The 13,611-nt window shown below is 43.9% G+C and overlaps 2 protein-coding genes across 2 annotated transcripts in view; one reads left to right on the forward strand and one right to left on the reverse strand.

The window, feature by feature from the left end:
• PARD6G (par-6 family cell polarity regulator gamma) overlaps positions 1-10,942 on the forward strand; it is a 56,952-nt gene extending 46,010 nt beyond the window's left edge. The window contains exon 3 of the mRNA XM_088533415.1: positions 9,427-10,942. Within this exon, the coding sequence (XP_088389541.1) occupies positions 9,427-10,286 (860 nt within the window). The 3' untranslated portion in view covers positions 10,287-10,942. The remainder of the gene's footprint in view (positions 1-9,426) is intronic.
• The window catches only part of RBFA (ribosome binding factor A), a 98,232-nt gene that overhangs the window by 20,786 nt on the left and 63,835 nt on the right, over positions 1-13,611 (reverse strand). The window lies entirely within an intron of this gene.

Here is a 13,611-nt window from a genome sequence, read left to right on the forward strand (position 1 = left end):
GCTTCTTTCCCCCACTACAGCTGCCTGGATTAAGGTGGTGTTAACTGCTAAGCCAAGTGCAGGTGTCATTAACTTTGAAACTTGTGTAACCTGTCTCCTCAGTGCCTGCTCTGCTGCTTGGGATAGGAGGAAACATTCGGATTGCTTCCATTTTTGCAGAAGGTGCTAGGTGTTGATGCTGTGTTTATGAATGTAGCACAAAACCGTTTCCATTTTTGGCTGTCTTTAAATATGTTCGTCAGGCTTAACATAGGCAAAGCACAAACATGTCTTTCAGGAGACGGATGTTGGTTCTTAATGTTTGGCTCTACTGCAGCCACAAAACTTTGTGGCATGGGCACAGTTCAAATATCCAGTTTTACTAGCTAGCGTGTTAATGAATGCATACAAAATGCAGCACAACCCAGTACCAAATCTGTGCATCCCCTTGGAGTGTTTTAGCAGAAACCCATGCTGTAGGCTTTAGAAACCTGTTTTCCAGCACAGTTTGTTTTACAGAAATAATGTTTCTTATTTCTCACACTGCCGGAACTGTTTTCTTCCGGTAAATAGGGTGCATCATCACATAATTCTTGTCTTGGTCACCTTTTGGCTCCCACTGTGGGAATTTAGTATGGGTTTAGTAACACTGCCTGATCTTATTATTAAAGGCCTTGCCAGTTCCTGATGCTGTCTAGCAATTTAGAGAGTGAGGTGAGGAAAGATACAGGGGAAAAGAAAACCACTGAACTTGTGTCTAAAGAAAAAAAAAATGTATTCATTCTTGTTTTATCAGAGGAGCAAAGATTTAGCTGTCTGCTCGCCAGAAATACCCCAACAGAAGCTGAAGGTGGAAGAAGGCATCATGATTAGCAGTAAGAAATAAGTGGTGATCCAGAGCTGCTGGTAGCAATTGAACACTGTTGGGCAGGAACACGGCTTGTGTTAAAGCTTTCCCTGAGTTAATTTAGCCAGCACTTGCCTTATTGTGTTTAGAGATACTTGTGTTGAAAGCATTCTTGGAAACAAGCTATGCAGGGGAATGAGACAAAGTCTCGTGTTCTGCATCTGCTCTTTCCTGCCTTTGAGCCCTAGAAATTCCACCTCCTTCCTTTTAAAGCTGCTGGGCTTTACGTAACCTCTTATGTATTCTCCAGCTTTTCAGCTCAAGCATTGGAGTGTTAGTCTCCCATGTGCAGTAAATTTTTGTTTTTAGCATTTTGGGATCCACAGATGAAAAGTGATTTATGTAATTATCCCTCTTGTGTGGGACGCCTTTCTCCGAGGTGACTTTTCCGGAATTTGCCATAGTAGTAAATCACTCGGTGCACACCGAAGAGTTGCATGTCCGTGGTCTGACCACAGCTTAATTTTTGCAGGCACAAGAAGGGCCCCGTCAAAGCACAGTCCGTGTACTTTCCCAAGGGAGGGATCTCGTTGTGAATACTGTACGTTCTTTGAGCAGTGCGTGCATGTCGCACACTCCTGCCCCGAAGCAATATGAATTAATAAATGATCATGACTCGCTGTCACTAAATGTGGGGATGACTGTGTCGTCTTCTGCTGTAACAGGAAATCATGGGACTGAGAAGGGAATTCCCAGAGGTAGGAATACCAGGCCTCTTTGAGGCTGTTGAAGGCCAAAGCTCATAGCTGAAAAGAGTATTCAACTTGAGCAGTGCCTGTGCTGAGCATATCTGGAAGAGCTGTGCCAGTCAAATAGTGGAGAGTTGTGCGGTCAGGCACTCGCCGGTACCACCGGCAGCGCAAACAAATCCGAGGACCTTTTTTGCTCAGATAGAAATGGAAGGTCTGTGCTGCTGCTCAGTGCTGTTTCGCTGGTGAAATGCACGGAATAACTTGGGATCCTCAGGAGACACATCGGCGCTTGCAGCTGCCAACACTGATGTTCATTAAGTAGACAAATACTGTACATGAGCTCTGGACTAGGCTTAGTAAATAAAACATTTTCTTGCCTTTGCAACAGTAACTCTTAGCTTCACTTGTCATGTTTTATGCCATGGCACCTGATCCAAATTTTATTTATTTATTTATTTTTAATTTCTGCATAATCACTTCCTATCTACCACTCCCTTGTTTATATCCTAGGCTCTGGAGAAGAAACGCTTTTTTAAAGGGAAATATGCACAAGCCATGTAGTTTACGATGGCTAAACAACCAAAGAGTATCTCAGAAATTATTTAAGCAGAGAAGCCATATTTCTTAAAACAGCATAAATACCTGTGTGTTTTTATGGGTGTTTTTTCTTTCCTTTTTGATCTTGCAGAACAATGCTTGGTATTTCAGAAAAGCGGAAGCCTAACAGCCCTGTTGGTGGTGAGCAGGGGGCAGAACCCTTCAGTTACACCGGTGTCCGGAGGCACGTGCTGACTCCTTTCCTGCAGCTCTGAGGAGAGGCCCGAGGCGCGCGCGCGTGGGGCGAAGCCCGGGCATAGCACAGCGAGTGTCACGTTGACAACGCGTGTGAAATGGGCTCTAGTCTTGAGCATCCGCTCTCCTGCCACGGCCCGCGTGCGCTGCGGGTCTTCTCTCCATACCGAAAGACTCTGTGGGGAGCCCGTGTTGCCGGCCGCGCGCGGAAGGCCTCAGTGGAGGCACCGGCCGCCACGGCGGCCTGGTGAGAGACGACGCGGCTGCGCGCGGGCCCCGGCACCATGTTCATCTCATGGCCCGTTCCAGCCAGCGGCGCCTGGGAGACTCCCAGAGATCATAATTAATTTCTTAGGCCACCTGTGTTTTGAAACCTTTTTAATTCTGCAGTAAGAAGCAGAATCTAGGCCTTGTTTGCGCTTTGCTGGTGTGGAGGCAGGGAATAGGAAAAGCGTTGCTTGAAGCACCATAAACGCTCTTCTCTCCTTCCCCGTGTAGTGCCAGGTGTGCATGCTGTTACTGCACCCCAGCAGCAAGGCTATAAAAGCATGATTGTGTGCTTTTTTCTGAAGAGAAAAGTGCAACCCTGGGGAATTTTCAATTGTGTTTGAAACAACAAAACAAAACCACCAAAAAAAAATCTGAAAAAAAAAATGCAGTGGCGATTACTTTTTAAAGCATATATGATTTTAAAAAGTCTGTAAAGGACACTGTCATTTATTCCTTCGAAATATTAACTCTTCATTAACTATGAACTTCTGCAAAGTTGGGGGGCTTTTTTGGTTCCTTTTTGCTGGGAGTTCAGAGGTAGAAGTGGGAGAAGGAGCTTCCAAACTTGCATGTCTGAACTAGCTTGGGATGGATGAGGTGTTACTCAGCACAAGAATGCGGGACAAAAAGACTTTTCTGTTCTGTGGTGATTCTTGTTTGCTTACACCCTTGTATCGCACTATTTTAATGTTTAGAAGAGTTGAATGGCCCCATTGCGATGGTTTTAGGATATCTCAGTCTTTAACGCGCTTCAGCTGGAAACACTGCTTTAAAAAAGAAAAAAAAAAAAAAAAGAGAGAGAGAAGCATAGTCTTAGATAGGAAAGACTTACAAAAAGGGAGAACATAAAGCCCAGTGGAGTCATTTTGCCCACAGCCATCCAGGTAGTCTACAGGTATCTCTCATTAAGAGCTAGTGCTGCCATCTCTAGGATGTCCCTTCCTTTGAAATATGAAGATCACTTGAACATTCCAGAAACACGATTGGCAGTTACCTGAATGCCAAGTAGCTCCCCGTAGATAATTCTCTGTAAATATTTTGCAAATATGCTGCCTTTATTTTGCTCTCCCTTCCTGACTTCCAACTTGTTATCCAATGCTGTGCTGCCTTTCCAGGCTTCATTGACACTCCTGAGACTACTATAGGGCAACAACTCTAGTTTCTCTCAGAGCTCTGAAGTTTGTATATGGAATCAAAGTAACTTTAAGGGGGATTTTTTTCATTGATTGTGGCATTATTCCAAATATTGCAACTGTACAAAAGAAGACAGTGTTTTCCCAGACCTGCTCTTTGTTTCAGTGTGTCAACTGTTTACCTTTCTTATCTTCCAAACTTTAGACTTTTGCAAAAAGTAACTATTGTCCAGCTACCAGTTGGGAAATAGTGGCGTTCAATTCCCATGGAATACCTAGCTAAATCCACGGCTGCTGCTGTCATTAATAACGTTTTTACTGTGTTTGCTGTGCTTCGTAGGAGCTATTATAGTTTGGTCTCTCATGTTGCTTTGCTGTGTTTTCTTTGCATAATACTTGCACATATTTTGGAACAAATGGACTCCCTCTGTGTCCGTATCAGGAGCAAATGTTGTACTGGCCCATAGCCTGAGCTTGTGACTGAATAGTAAAGGTACAATGTGTTTATTGCAGGTCAAAATAGAGGGAGTGAAATAAAATAATTAAAGCTTAGCTTTAAATGGTAAAGTTTATAATGATGGCTTGCTGAAGAGGTTACACATAATTATAGGTTGGGGTGGTAGCAATCGCTGGGCGGGGAAAAATATTTTAAGACCCTTGGGTTGGGTTGATAGCCTTACCTTTTTGATACCCTCAACTGATCTAATGCAGTTTCTTGTGGCTATCAGGAGTGCTTGCGTGCATGGTGGTGCAGGATTCAGTTTTTCAGACTCAGGCACTGGCATTTTCTGCATGCATCACCCACCTACTGCTGCTGCTGGGTGGCAGCTCCACACAGACAACTGTGAAATTAGTCAGGAAGAGGACCCTGGCAATTCTAGTAAATATTTTTTCCTTTAAATGCAGTTTGTCCTCGTAACGTTCCCACAAAGGGGAAAAAGAGACCCTAATGAAAGTCTTTCTGCTAAAAATAAATGCTTTATCTAAGGAGAATGTGTCTCAGACCTGATGAAAACAAGTTTCACAAAATCACTTCAAATCTCCACAAAGCAGCAAGTGGCTCTGACCGTTCTTGAGCAGAAGAGCAAGTATCAGGCTTGACTTGGTTTGTAGGATCCGTAGCCCATTCCCTGTATTCTTGACCAGTGCGGGGAGCTGCCTGCTGGGCTTGAATGTTTCGGAGGGCGAGGATGTCTTTGGGAGGTGCAGGCCTGACCGCCTGCTTGCCTTGCGTAGCATCTCCTCTGGCCTCTCCCTATCCCTGGGGCAAACATGGATGTTCAGCAAGAGCATCCGCTCCTGGGAGCACCCAGAAGTTGGCCACAAGGGACTTCTGCTGAGGAGGGAGGAGGCTTAGCAAGGGAACAGTGGCCTCCCATGACAAGCGGTGGGAAGTGCAGGCGACCACACCACTGCAGGCTGAATTCTCAAGGGCTTGTGTGTGTCCTTGAGGTCAGCAAGTTTCTCCGAGGCACCTGTGGTGTTGAAGGCAGCTGAACCTATTGCAGTTACAGGTTTGCTTGTTGCAAGGTGCTCTTCACTAAGGAACAAGATGTTCATTCTTTTGTGAGAGAGGATATTTTGAGTTGTTGGGCAAGAGAGGAGAGAGACAGATGTTCCTCAGAGTTTAATCCTGACCTGCTGATGAGCACTCCTAATTTGGAAGGGAAATTTCTCTCTTTAATACTGAACCACTGTAGAAGATCATCTTTGCAAAACTGCTGTCTGCTGCGCATAGTAGGGGCTAGACCGGAGTAGCAAGTTGTGCTTGAATTTTCTTTAAGCTGTTTGGTGAGATTTCTTTTCAGAAGTATGCCACTGAGTCTACAGTCTAAAACAAAGCTTCTGAACACTTCTTACAAAAACTCTGATGGAATAAGGCTTAGGAAAGCGTGGATTTTGTATTTCTTCAGGTAGCACATTTTTTTGTTAATTTGAACCTGTCCCCTTTGATCTTGTGCATGCTTCAGAAGCCTTGCTGGATGTCACAGCTAAACTATGTTGTTTAGGCAGCCTGAAACTCTAACTCGGTTCCTTGTGACAGTGATCTGAAGGGGGAGAGAGGAGCGTGTGCGCATAGGGATTACATTAAATGTCTTTCATTGGAATAGCAGCTACAAGTACCTCCCCCACGTGTGTTTTTTCAGGTTGGTTCACCAAGAGGTTGCTGGAAGCAAGGTAGCTGTTTCCAGTACTCCCATAACATGCAGAGTGCAGTGTTAGCATTCAGATAGCTTTATTTTTTCCCATGATAAATGCTCCTTGGTGAGTGATTTTTGTGGTGCAGGAACTCTAAGCCATAGTTCACTTCGTATCTGTTTCCTTTTAAATCCCTTTGCATGTGGTCAGTCAGTCTTGCAGGTCACCGGTGATACCCAGCCAACTCCTGTGCTGTGTGATTGCTTTCACAAATGCTGCTGGTTTTGATCCGTTTGGGAAAATGGACACCGAGTGCAACTTCTATAAAATGCAGACACTCTTTGCAGCTGGGGCTTAGAAAGGTAGAAGGGTTAAACGTGACATGTTCCCTTAAAATGGTTTTATGACTGCTCGTAACTCGAATGCGCAGTAATGGAGATCCGCTGGATTGAGGGGTTACCCTTCACTATTAATGACTCATTGGCCTCATTCCCAAGCTGCCTGAAGTGCTGCTCTCCCTCGTGGAAGTAATTTTGTCTTTGAAGTACTTTCCAGAGCTGTCAACTAATGTTCCACAGTTCCCAGAGGAAATAATAAGCCATGAGTGCATGTACACTCAAAAAGCAGAGCCTAAAGTGCACTGTGCCTATAGGAGCCTGGCAGTCTACTTCTCTGTGGAATTCGGCTTGTTTATATAATCTTATCTGGCTAAGCTTTGGTATTTCATCTGGCAGACAGTTCCTATGAAAAGCAGCTGTCCAAGCAGTGGGAGTGGTGCTCCTGGTGGTGTGTTTTCTTTTTCTTTCTTTTCTTTTTTTTTTAAGGTCTGTAATTTCTTGTTGTGTGTAAATTGGAGCACTACAATGCTCCTTGGCTGCAACCAGATGTCCTGAGCACTATCCCTTCCCCTTGTAAACAGCCCTGTAAATCTGCTCCGCTGCGATGCACTGTGTGGCTTTGCAGTAGAATTCATGGTATATGGAAGGTATATGGTGTTCTGTGAAGTCGCAGGAGGGCTACAGGTTGTTAGAAGAGCCGCTCAAAGATGTTAGCGCTTGTACAATCCCTGTCATGAAGGAAGTGGGCACAAGTGGGCTGTACGGAGAGATCTGTAGCCTGTATTTTGTCTAACAGAAAGGCCCAGATGGGGAGATAGTGCCACTAGCTACTGACGCGTCTATATATTTATTGGGGATGAAGGGGAAGGTACTTACCTATTAATAGGAAATGTGCAGCCAAAATACTTAAGATTTTGTGTAACATTACTAACAAAACGATTCTGAAAATGCAATAAACTGAAGCTTTTGGAGGAGGGAAGAAGTCAGAGCCTACAGAAGAGTAAGAAGTGATTTTTTACGTAGCTTTGGGTCATGACACAAGACAACTGGAAAGCTGAGGTTTCCATCTCCAAATGTGTTGTGTCCCTCATAATAGTAAGAAATAAAACCATATTTTCAATAGGAAGCAAATGATAAGTGCAATGAAAGTTCAAGTTTTCCAAAGCTTATTGGGAATAGCATGCTTATCTTAATTAGTCTTAAAGTGCATCTTTGTCTCAAAACACTGCATTTTGTCTGAAAATGCCCCTTCCCTGCTCTAAGATGCGTGGCAGGTATTCAGTGCTTGAAAGACTAATTCTCCCTCTGCCATCTGAACAGGACCCTTCGCTTGCCTCATTCAAGACACAGGCTATGCAACTATGCAGGAAAACACGGTGCCGCCTCAAACACAAGTTTCTGAGCGCTCGATGGCAGCTTCCTGTTGACTATTTGTATTCTCCAGAAGGACAGTTTAATAGTGCAACAAATGAAACGTGAGATACAAGCTGTCCGAGCGCCCACAGTATTTACTTGTCTTCCTCGAGATCTGGCATCAAACGTGATCCTCTTCATTAGCTAAGGCAGCATTCCTGCTTGCAATCCAATAGCAGGGAAAAACTGAAAACCCATTAAAAATCACTGGCCTTTATTAAATGTGTGTCACTAAATTATGCAGTGATGCAGCTTTCGCTTCAGTTTATTACTTGCTAGAAACTGATGATAAAGCTCTGTTTGGCCACCCTGGAATTGCAAAGAGGAAAAAAGGTGTTGGCTGAGCTCCCCACCCTGGGGAGGAAGGAAGTTTTGTTTGATTTTCTTTTTGCCTTGAAGGCTCTCCAAATTAACGCCCATTTCTCCAGTTTTTAATAATTTTTTAACAGTTTTACCTGTCGCCGGTGTCACTTTGATCAGTGTGAGAATGAGACAAGAGGTGAGCGTTAAGCTAACCCTTGTGAACTCTTGGAAGGAGTATTTTTATTTCACAGTGTTTTTTTTTTCCTTCAGGAAAAACCTTTTAGATGCCTTGTGATGCCTTCGGTGGTAGCAGAGCCAGTCCAAATAAGCTGTAGAGTAATGCAGAGCAAGTCTCATACGATGAGAGGTATAGGAGAGAAAAAAATCTCCTAGTACTTTTCTGTTTCTGTGCTTAACAGCAGAATAAATGGGAGGCCTGTTACCTTTTATGTGAAGAGGCTTGGGTATAACTCCTGCTGAAATATTTTTTCAGTTAGTGCGTGACACATGTTTCAAATGTGATGCCCTGTATTCTTAAGGCAAACTGCAGTGATAGGTTTTGCAACATATTTGCTCCTGCATAGGGCAACCCAAGGTCCTTATATGGAATAACTTTTCAGGTGGATGCTTTCCTATTAGGTAGGTAGCTCATGTAAAGTTGATGGCGTGTAACCTTGAGAGAAAGCTACAGCCTTTAAACAATTCCTGCACCGGTAAACCCCACAAAACCTGTTTTCCTATGGATTTTATCCTCATGGGTAGGAGTGTGTTCTCTGCTCCCTGAGAGCGGGTGGAATGGGCAACATGGCAGTTTCCTCCTCTTTGCTTCTGTTTTTACCTGGACACTTGTTTTCACAAAACTTGTCGGAGTTTGTTGTTTTTAGCACTCTGTATGGCCGTCAAAATTGGCTGAAAATAATGAGGAGGTTCCAAAGTGAAAAGTAATGACAAATGCATTTTAACATAAATCTCATCCTACAAAAACCTATCCAGCCCCCCTTTCCCACCCTGCCTTCACATTTGTACTAAGGTCCGCTGTCAGTTAAGCCTGTGTACTGGCTCTCGAAATACTCTCCAATTCAGTTTTTCAGGTTAAGGCTGAGCTTTGCCTAGTTCAGATGTATGTATAACATTTCAATCCACCTTTGAAATCCTCATGTCGGGTGTAAGCTGGTGTCAGCCTTGCGAATGCTTGTGCTCTGCACTGTGGGCAGCAGGAGCTGAGAATCACAAGGGTCGAGGCCCCTCCGTCATCCCCCTTAGTACGGTGAGTCTTTGAGAACAACTGCTGGTCAGGCTGATACTCATAAAATAAACCCGGAGTTTGGGTCAGCATAAGAATTCACTGGAGGCCTTCTGTATTATGGGGAGTGGGGCTTCACTGACCCAGGTTTAAGAGGAAAGTGCCCTGCAGCCTGAGTTGTTGCCGTGTAGCTGATGCAGTGGTGTTTTTCTTTCAGATGAAGTGGACTACAGTAACTTTGGCACCAACACGCTGTCGAGGAAGAAGAAGGCCCTGGTGACGCTCCGCAATGACAACCTGCGCCGGCGCCCACACATCAACATCAGCATGCCGCACGACTTCCGGCCCGTCTCCTCCATAATCGACGTGGACATTCTTCCCGAAACGCACCGGAGAGTGAGGCTCTACCGACACGGCTGCGAGAAGCCGCTAGGATTCTACATCCGCGACGGTACCAGCGTGAGGGTTACTCCTCACGGGCTGGAGAAAGTACCTGGTATCTTCATCTCCCGCATGGTGCCCGGCGGCCTGGCGGAGAGCACGGGCTTGCTGGCCGTGAACGACGAGGTCCTGGAAGTCAACGGCATCGAGGTGGCGGGAAAGACGCTCGACCAAGTCACAGACATGATGATCGCCAACAGCCATAACCTCATTATCACGGTCAAACCGGCGAACCAGAGGAACAATATTATTCGCAGCAGTAGGATGTCTGGCAGCTCTGGCCAGTCCACAGACAGCACTGCCAGTCACCACAGCTTGCCCACGTCCCACGTGCTGCAGAACTTCCACCCCGACGAAATGGAGAGCGACGAGGAGGCTGACATTGTCATTGAGGGCGGTCTCGAGCCGCAGCACATCCCCAAACTGCACAGCCTCACGTCCAACAGCCTCTCCCGACTCAACGGCAGCAGCCTCAGCCACAGGCTTCAAAGGGACCTGGTGCTCAACAACAACTCCGGCCGAGAAAGCAATGGCAACATCCACAAACTACTCAGTTCCTTAAAAACTGACCCCCGTCACAGCCTGGTTATCCCCAGGGGAGGCATCGAGGAGGATGGGACCGTCATCACGCTCTAGTGGCAGTTCCTGCAGCCCTGCTCTCAGTCTTAAGTGCCAATTGGGACTGTTGACTCCTGCAACGTGTGGTGCACAGACTAAGGAGAACTGATATTCGCGTAGGCCTCACATGTGCAAAGGATGTTGCTTTTTAGGAAACATGGCATCTGGAATTAGACATAAAACTGTCATGCACTGCAAAATTTGTCAGGGGAGGCCAGCGGGCAAAACCTGGTTTATATCCCAGCCCTGCAATAGTTTTAGTTTGTGTAAATCTAAGCAATCCTATAGGCTACCAGTGGCAGTGCTACATACCTGGGTTTGAATGCATGGGTGGATGTATTTATACATGCATGTATATATGAATTAGGTTTTTAATAGTAATAACAGACCTGCCTATTTGAAGTGGAGTCTGTTTTTCCTCTAATACCAGTTTAAGCAGAGTGCTTTGAAATAGCCATCTGTTCTTCTACCGTTGCATACAGACCTTCCACTAACTTGTTTACACCACATTTACCATGTTATGTCTAATCCAGACAAGCTCCAGAAAAGTAGCAGTTGCCTCCTCTGGTGGAACAAGGCAGGGGGATGCGCAGATGCATTTTTTTCCAAACAAAACTGACCAAATGAAACATAAATGAAATATATTTTTTTAAAGCCTCAGGAGAGGAGAGTGGTGGATGTTGATGCTGTTATTACTTTGGGATTAGCACCACCAGCTGGTCAGAGGCAGTCCTGCCTTGCGACTCGCACTGTATGGGAAAAGACATATAGAGTACCAGGAGGGTTTAAAAATAGATTCAGCTCCATTAAGTGGGAAGTGCATTCTTTTTTCGATATTTATTAGATAATACCTCTTTTTCGAACTGCTGGCTTTCCTATCATCTCTTTTTTTTAATGTATATCGTGCAAATTTTAGGGATATATGTATATAAAAGGCAGCAGCAAAAGTCTAGCAGATGTTAGGACTGTGTCTCACACCTCAGAACCAAAACAGATCCTGACTGTATGTTTGGGTAACCTTAATCCCCAAGGTCTTTTCTTACAGAAGACTGGTTTACTGCAATATGTGTGAGGGATGTTTGGCGACTTTCAAACCTCACTTAAAGTAGTTTGTTATTTTTTGATTCTTAAAGTAATCAAGAAGCTTAATATCTGCACACAGTTTCTTGAAATTTAATATACATTGGATGTTTGGGATTACCAGAAGTCTTCATTGGATGCTGGTCAGTGGCTAACCAGTGACTATTGAGTCAATAATTGCTCATTTCTGAAAACACCATGAATTTAATAAAGTGGTCTAATCTAAAATATTTTGTCATACTTTGATCAGTGTAAGGAACAATCTACATGTTTTACAATGTATTTTTCTACTTTTAGCTTGTTTGTCATTTTCTTTTTGTTTTTTTTTAACTTTGTAGTGCATTAAAGCTTTTTTTATATGGTGGAATAGACATTTCATTAATAATGTGTAGATGTGAACCTTTGGGAGTCTTGGTTTGAAAAATCTATATTTCGGTTTGGAATTTGTAATGACTGGGCAAAGGATTAACTGATGATTGTTGATTCAGAGTTCCCGGGGAACATGGGTTTTTCTGCTCATTATTTAATATGTTTGGGACATTGAACTTAGGGCGGTTTTAGATTTGTTTTAAAACTTTCTATTTTAAAATTCTTTCACTTTAATTAAACCTCTCGTAGATATCAAAGCAGTTAAAGCTGTACTTACTTTGTTCAGCACAGTAAGAATAGCACATTGATCCCATTAGTCTTAAAATTGTACTGTAAACCCAAAGGTGTGGGTTGATTTTTTAATCTGATTATTGGTGCAGTAAGATAGGAATAGCTGGATGTGCTGCAGTCAATCGGACCACCTTATCGTGACAAATTTTTATACCTCAAATAGGGCTAGTTTTATAAAATAAGTGAGTTTGGCTGAAGTTACCTTATTTAACTGGTGAAAATGTGACCTGTCTGCAATAAACCCTGAACAAATCTTAACTTCTACATCCCTTCTACTTCCTTTCTCTCCCTTCTCTGCATTCTTTCTCTACAAGTATTTCATTTACTTGCTGTCAGAAAGATGTCTTCTGTTTCAGCTCTTCAGGTGCTAAACTTCTGTTTCAGCTCTTCAGGTGCTAAACCATTTTAATAATGACTTTCTCTGTACTAGCACAGACATTGATTCTTGTTACCTATATTAAGCTGCTTTCCATATACTTCTTCCCTGTACTGCTTCCCTATTACACTGATTTCCATGGGCAGCGAGTGTTTTGTGGTGCTCATAAGAGTTTTTTTTTTTTTTTTTTTTCAAGTCACATGTAGTCTTTGAGGGCTTAAGGTAGCTCTGGCTCCTCAGATAATCTTTAAGATACCTCCATCTCCCCATGTGCCGCCAAGCTGCAGACCTCTCCCAGAGAAAGACTGAGAAGGACTGCCCAAATAAAGCAGGGATCTTATCAAAACCTGTATACTTAATACAGTTATGCTTCCTAGGGTGAATTTCACCCATGAGATCTGAGTGGGAAGAGGGAAAGTATTTTACCCACAATTTCAATTATAGCTTGAATGACAAAGTACTGACAAAACCAGATTTGCAGGTAACAACGTGCAGTGTAACTGCTAAGGCTCGCAAGCATTTTGTGCTCATTTGCAAAAAGGGAGCAGTTTTGTCTAGTTGTTGCATACACTCTGCTCAGCCCAGCTCTTAAGTTTTCCTTGAAGTCTCTTGTGTGCTGGACATCTTTTTTAATATGTACTCTGCTCTCAAACCAGACACACGCCTCTTCTACCTGTCCCCCTCCTAAAACTGCTATAGCTGGAAAAAGCAGGTAGAAACGAGAGTGACAAGGTTTGGACTGAAATGCATTAAGGAACTTGCAAGCATAAGATTAAATTGTTTAACTAAAACACCTTGAAAATGGGTGACTGAGAGAAGTAAATTAATCCTAGAAACTCCCATGAACTTCCTTTAGAAGGAGCAAGGTTTCTTTGATGCTGAGAGAATTGTATTGGTTTTCCTTGAAAGGTAGTAGCCCGGATGACACTTTGTGCTCAGCAACCATGTAAAATATAAGGACGCAGTCTCCTTGTAAAGCACCTCAGAATTTTTTCTAAACTTTTTTGTTTTTTAATGTGTTGCCACCTCCGTCTTTATGCATTGACTAGCATTTTGCCAACGCTTTCTACCTCCCTGAGGAGCACCACCATGCACATGGGGACCCGAGGTGTGAGGGTAATTAATTTGGTCCGCTTTGGGGAAGGCTTTGAATTCACCTCGGCCTCGCGTGGAGCTGGAGCAGGGCTCGGCCGCCTGAGGAAGGATGCAGCAAAAAAAAGCGGTGGG

Source organism: Tinamus guttatus, unplaced genomic scaffold (genome assembly GCF_059628265.1).
Source record: "Tinamus guttatus ecotype Peru unplaced genomic scaffold, ASM5962826v1 Tinamus_guttatus_pri_ptg000497l, whole genome shotgun sequence".
NCBI lineage: Eukaryota > Metazoa > Chordata > Aves > Tinamiformes > Tinamidae > Tinamus > Tinamus guttatus.